Raw genomic sequence first — 6,262 nt, 5'->3', positions numbered from 1 at the left:
AAAGTTTTATAATAATATTAAACATACATGAAATAATTTATCCGTTAATTACTAAAATATCGCTGTACCATTTTAAGTTTTGTTGCGGAGTTTTTTTTTAATTTCGTATCGAATTTTAGATCCGCCTGGCAATGGCGGCGATTAGAAAAGGCAGAGTGAGTCTCCAGACTTTTTGTTTGGCTGCGTGTGTTTCCCTGCTGCCATGTATCGGTGTTTTTGGCAGAAGCTTCCAGAATATATGGGACGACTTTTGGATCGTATTACTCCTGGCTTACATCGCCTGTTACAATGGAGTCCTGTTTGTCATATACAATGTCCAGAGGAATGAGAAAGACATTTACAAGGTTGTTACAGAGATCTGACACGTTGTTAAGATACTGCCGAACTGTTTATTTGAACAGAGATTCTTGTTGTTGCTTTATTGGTAAAAATCATTCAAACATAATAACAAAAACAGTACTGTAACTGATGTTATAAAACAAATGTTTTTTTTTAAGTCTAAAATACAATATTGGCCAAAGTACGTATACCAGTAACACGTTAGTGGGCTCCACAGGGCAAGCTGTGGGTAACATTATAGGTTTATCGAGTGTAAGGCAACTTCAAGTAAACATGGTTTGACTAGGCTTATCATAGAGATATCGTTTTTCGCCCACTTAAAAAGTAGGTATTAATAGAAATAAAAGAAAGTCAAACTAATCATAATGCACATACATTAATCTACTGCTGATTATAAATTTAAGGGGTTTTAAGCTCTCTCCTTGTCCTATATTCATATATCTAGCTTAAGACGTAAACAATGTATAATAAATACCTTCCGGTTGCCGACGTCATCATGTTTCACCCACCTCGCCAAACAACATTCTACGATGATTAACAAATAATTTATGTCGTATAAATATTAATAAAGATATTTTGCTTTATTCTGTCGTTATTAACCATGAAAATAAATAGATTAATTCTAGTACAAGAAAGAAAGGAAATTAAATGGGGATGTGGAAAATGTATTAACATTGGTTTTTAATCGTTTTACTACCTTAATAGGGCAATTTAATGATATATGTTGAAAAATATTAATTTTGAGTTATTTCAATGAAATATAAAATGACAAGAATTATTTCATTAAAATTAAGAAACATCGTACATTGTGGTGTCCATAAAAATTGTTATAATCGATACAATCGTCCATTTAACACTTATGTGACCCCAAGCATTCCCGATGATATTTCTGCAGTTATAAAGATGCCCGTAACGTCTTGTAAATAGTTTAAGACTGAAAACCATTCCATTACGAAATAGCATTACAAAATTATCTCCAAATATAAACATTTTAAGTGGGCTTAATATAGATTAGTAGATCGTTTCGAATTCTCATCATAATTTTGCAATGAGAAGGAATAAATAGCAACCACACTATAAAAAAAATAGCCAGGTATGTGACGTCATGGCTTTATGTGCAAATGACGTCACCTGGAAATCAAAGTGTGCAATTATTGATCAGCGTGAAAATAGAGCGTCGTACGATATACATTGATGCGTATGTTTGATTTTCATATGGAATCTAAGTATATAATTGCTTTTAAATAGTACTGGACAGTGATAAACCAAAACAAGCCAAAAATCTAAATTGAATTTTATTAAATAATTAATTTTAAAATTTTATATTTCAGAAATTGTCATGTTTTGTATATAAAGTAAAGTTAGTATGTACCAAAGGGACAATTCGCTCAGGCTAATTCTTCTACATAACCAAGAAGCAAAATATGGCATAAATGTATTGTTCTACATTTCTTATGAAACATATAACATAAAATATTGACAAATTCCATGTCATTGTTTAGTATTTTAATTAATATCGTTGAAATATCAAATCGTTGATCAATACGATTAAGCAGGTACAATGTGGACGCTGTACCCATACCCGAGCCAAAGTCACGCACGTTAAACAAATAAACTACATAACCACTGAGAAGATGATAAAATGATTTTTAGGCAAGACAATTCACCTAATAAGGTAAACACACTATTGTTTGAGCGATTTGAGCAGTTCTAGAAAAAGGTTGCATTACTCTACGAGCAAGGGACAGGGTTTGGCATACAAGAAGTTCGACCACAATGTGTAATGGTTGACAGTGAGCGAGGTTGAACATCTACACACATGTCACAGCCACAGGCTTTTCAGACATATCACAGTAAAACCGACTGATCTAATTTCTATAAAAACTGGTTTTTCCGATATATGTACAAATTTAAATGTTCTCTTAGACTGAATTGTCCCTTTAAGTTAAAAAAAAAGATTATTTCAAAATGTTAAATAGATGGATTTGTTTTCTTTAGGTGGCAGTACGAGCAGCATTATTGGGAACAGTATTTGGACTTGGATTACTTATAAGTTGGTCTGGAACAACATGGACCTATTTTGGCTGGTACATAATTGCACTGAGCTTTTTCCATTTTTCGGAATATTACACTACAGCTGTAACCAATCCACGATCACTGACTTTAGATTCATTCCTACTTGATCACAGTCGAGAATATAAACTGGCTGCTATGGCGAGCTGGTTAGAGTTTAGTATTGAATGGTACATAGCACCAGGTAAGTTTATGTATCACTTTGTATTTACTCTAAAGGCAGAAATAGTTTCAAAGATGTCAATAATATATGTACATTCATGTACGATGATTAAATAAGATTTGGTAGTTTTTGGTGTTTTTTTTTTATAAGAAAAATACTAAGTTAAATATATTTATAAAAATAAGATACTAAAGATAATACCTAATGCAAATGGTTTTTATTTTTTGTTTTTTATTTTGCTTATGAACGTTATTATTTTCATTCCAATCAATTTCAAAATATTGAACTATATACTTTACCTGATTTTAGGTCTGAAGCAGTTCCATATGATCAGTTTTGTGGGCTTGCTGATAGTGGTACTAGGGGAGATAATTCGTAAGGCCAGTATGTTTACAGCCAAGACAAACTTTAACCATTACGTCCAGTACATCAAACAAGATGGCCACACGTTAGTTACATCTGGCATCTACTCTTATTGTCGTCATCCATCCTACGTAGGCTGGTTCTATTGGAGCATCGGCACACAGGTATGTCATACATGTAGGTAAACTATTGGTACATAGGTACACTGTCATAGGTACGTGGCTATATATATCATATATTGTAGGTTCACAGGTTAATTTGTCAAATATAGTACAGGTCAGTACTTCCTTACATTATTATGTTCACATCTGCATCAGGGAGTTATTGCTCTTGGCGTCACTAGGTGGCGCTAGTGCTCTTGTTGGTATAGAAATATAAACAATATGGCGGCTTATCATTTGTGCAGCCGATGAGCGCTATTTGTCACACCTAAGCGTAATTGTAGCTTAACTTTCCAATTGACTTTCTGTCAACAGTAATTATTAACACAATAATACCAATATCATTTTCTTTTTTTACAGCTGATCCTATTCAATCCAGTCTGTCTGATAGGATATACTATTGTGTCATGGAAATTCTTTAAGGAAAGGATTTACGAAGAAGAAATTTATTTGCTCAACTTTTTTGGAGAACATTATTTGGACTACCAGAAGAGAGTTGGCACTGGCTTGCCGTTTATTTCCGGGTACCGAGGAGAAATGTAGACTGTATGTGATAACTATGCACTAAATACCAAATTTATGCCTTTATCAGTCGAATTCCATTAGTATTTATAGAAATGTAACAAACAATAGTGTATTGTGTCCACAGTATGCGGTCAACATAAAATTTACAAACCTAGTTAGGGCATCCTTGTATTCATTTAATTAAAAACAAATAGAGTTTATTTATATTTCACCATAATATCTACAAATAAATCTTTTCAGTAAATAAAATCATGTACATATATGAATTCGCATTGACAATTCAGTCCCTTTTAACCCCGATCACAGACAGGTTTCAGATTGTAAAGTAAACCCTGTCCTATAACATGCAATATTTAAGCCCATGTAGCGTAACCCACGTCCACAAAAAAACGATCATTTTCCAGAATCTCCAAATATTGAAATAAAATCTGTTGCACAAATAGACCTATAGCTTTTAAACTTTAATGATACAAAAATATGATAAATGGTATGAGGATAATTTTTTTTTGTTAAAGGCCCATTACCTTTCCGGAGCAAAATATAAAGGTTTCTTAAAAAACATTAATATCATCAGAAAATGCATACCGATGACGTAAAATAAGGTTTCGACACCAAACATATGCATGATTTTCTGCATATTATATATATGAAAACAGTGGAGAGACAATTCGCTGTTTTGCCGTCTGGCGCAGTGATGGTCAACTACTGCGCGGTATTTAGGACGACAGTGGGAAACATAATACGACCCGCATTATGAAAATAAACATTTTATTTATTTTAATCAAATCGTTCAGAAGGTGATGATAAATGTAGTCTTAACTGTAAGTTTATAACTTTTGCGACTCTACAAAATTATAGATCTTGTTTTACATTCCCATTTTAAAAATTAAAAGCCGTTTCGGAAAGGTAGTGGGCCTTTAATAATTTTGGGCATTTTTTTAAGTTCTGTCATAATTTTTGAAGGGTCCAATAGATGATACTTTTATATACTGTATAACATTAAATAATCGTGGGTACTTACTTTCGTCATTACAAATATTTGGCCGTTAAACAGTGATTCCAATAATCTATAAAACAGCTTTTGTTGTGTTATATTTGTGGTTTCACTCACCCATGAAAACAGCGAAGGTTTCTACACCATGGACATTTTATGTTATAAAGTAGTACGTACTTGTTTTTTAGAATGTACATATAATTTTATTACTGTATATCGTTTGTTATAAATGGCCTGAATATGTGATATTTATGAATTGTTACAAGTGTAGATGTTGAGAAGGTATTTGTGATGCAGTATAAGTGTTTTTAGATTATATTGATTTCCAAACTCTATGCCCTTGGTTTGGCGGTACATGTACATTGTGGTATGAATTATATCTGGTAGCTATAGGACTTTATATAAGGAATTTCCTGGGCTAATTAGAAGTGATCATGGTTATATTTGAAATGACAATTAAATGTACTACTCCAGAATATCCTCATTCCCTATCTTTTAAAGACAATTCATGTTTAATCAGTCGAAAAGTTAGAATACCGGGTAGTTAGTTTAGATTTTTTGGAATCATTGTAATAGAAGCAAAGCCATAAAATATCTTTTGAATTTTCTTACACAATCGTAAGAAATGGTAGAAGCCTAATGGTGTAAATTCAGTATTGAAAACTGCTAACAAGAGTAAATAACTCTGTATTTAATAACTTTTCAATATTCTGTGAGAATTAGGTATATTTACAACACAATTATGTACTTGTAGATTTGTATCCAGTATCCATTGTGTGTAGTTGTCTACCTTATACAGCCACAAGGATAAAACAGGGCTCCCAACATTCTCATGTACAGTAATATGTGTGCCTGTTTAACCCTTGTCATGCTGAGTAAATTTAAGGCGATTTTCTCACCTTACAGCAAATACAAAAGCAACAACATAACAATGATAAAATATTTCAATCATGAATATTTGGAATTTATATTGATGTCAAATATTTAGCAAACAATCATATTTTGAAATTAAACACATCCATATCTTTAAAGATGCTCCACCGCCGACAGAGCATAAATGACATTCATCATTTGAACAATAATTGGTGTTCAATTGTATATATGTATGTCTAATTAACACAAAAACTATAATAAAATAATTCATTTTGCCTTTGGTGCATGCGCAATCAGTCACTTCATTCCATATAGGGTATAGTGACATGGAATTTTTTCGGGATGCAATTAATTATTTCTTTATATTTTCAACATAAAGTAAAATTAGAAGCTCAAACTTTTCAATGGTGGTAATGGTGTAAAGTAAGTAACTTTTGTAACTGAAGAAAAATACTAAATCGTTTGCTCATGTTTTTGATAGTGAAAAAATACCATTTGTCAGCGGTGGAGCATCTTTAATCAATTTATTTAATTTACATTCAATTTTTAATTAAAAGGAGAAAAAAAACTTCATATCATGGCAAATGTAAACGACTTGTCATAATATTTTAATCAAGGGAGATAAATCATAGATAAGATTATTATTATTTGTTTTAGATTTTACATTCCATTATCAGAATAATAAAGTTGTAATACACATGTTAAAATTATCTGGAGTGATGATTATGGAGAACACAGTATACCTGGTATTATGTTTTTTGTCCGATCCTG

The 6,262-nt window shown here is 31.9% G+C and overlaps 1 protein-coding gene across 1 annotated transcript; it reads left to right on the top strand.

Annotated features, from left to right (window-relative positions):
- Positions 1-130: 130 nt before the first annotated feature.
- Positions 131-6,014, top strand: LOC138314615 (protein-S-isoprenylcysteine O-methyltransferase-like). The gene is made up of 4 exons (XM_069255032.1): positions 131-344; positions 2,338-2,596; positions 2,885-3,102; positions 3,460-6,014. The coding sequence occupies exons 1-4, from the start codon at positions 132-134 to the stop codon at positions 3,640-3,642; spliced, it is 873 nt and encodes a 290-aa protein (XP_069111133.1). The 5' UTR covers position 131; the 3' UTR covers positions 3,643-6,014.
- The last annotated feature ends 248 nt before the right edge of the window (positions 6,015-6,262 follow it).

Source organism: Argopecten irradians, chromosome 1 (genome assembly GCF_041381155.1).
Source record: "Argopecten irradians isolate NY chromosome 1, Ai_NY, whole genome shotgun sequence".
Classification (NCBI taxonomy): domain Eukaryota; kingdom Metazoa; phylum Mollusca; class Bivalvia; order Pectinida; family Pectinidae; genus Argopecten; species Argopecten irradians.
The sequence above is the reverse complement of the archived record's forward strand: the minus strand, read 5'-3'. Positions and strand labels throughout refer to the sequence as shown.

Coding starts and splice junctions, on each gene's coding strand:
- LOC138314615 (XM_069255032.1), top strand. CDS start 132: ATGGCGGCGATTAGAAAAGGCAGAGTGAGTCTCCAGACTTTTTGTTTG. Junction 345..2,337: donor ATGAGAAAGACATTTACAAG/GTTGTTACAGAG, acceptor TGTTTTCTTTAG/GTGGCAGTACGAGCAGCATT. Junction 3,103..3,459: donor ATTGGAGCATCGGCACACAG/GTATGTCATACA, acceptor CTTTTTTTACAG/CTGATCCTATTCAATCCAGT.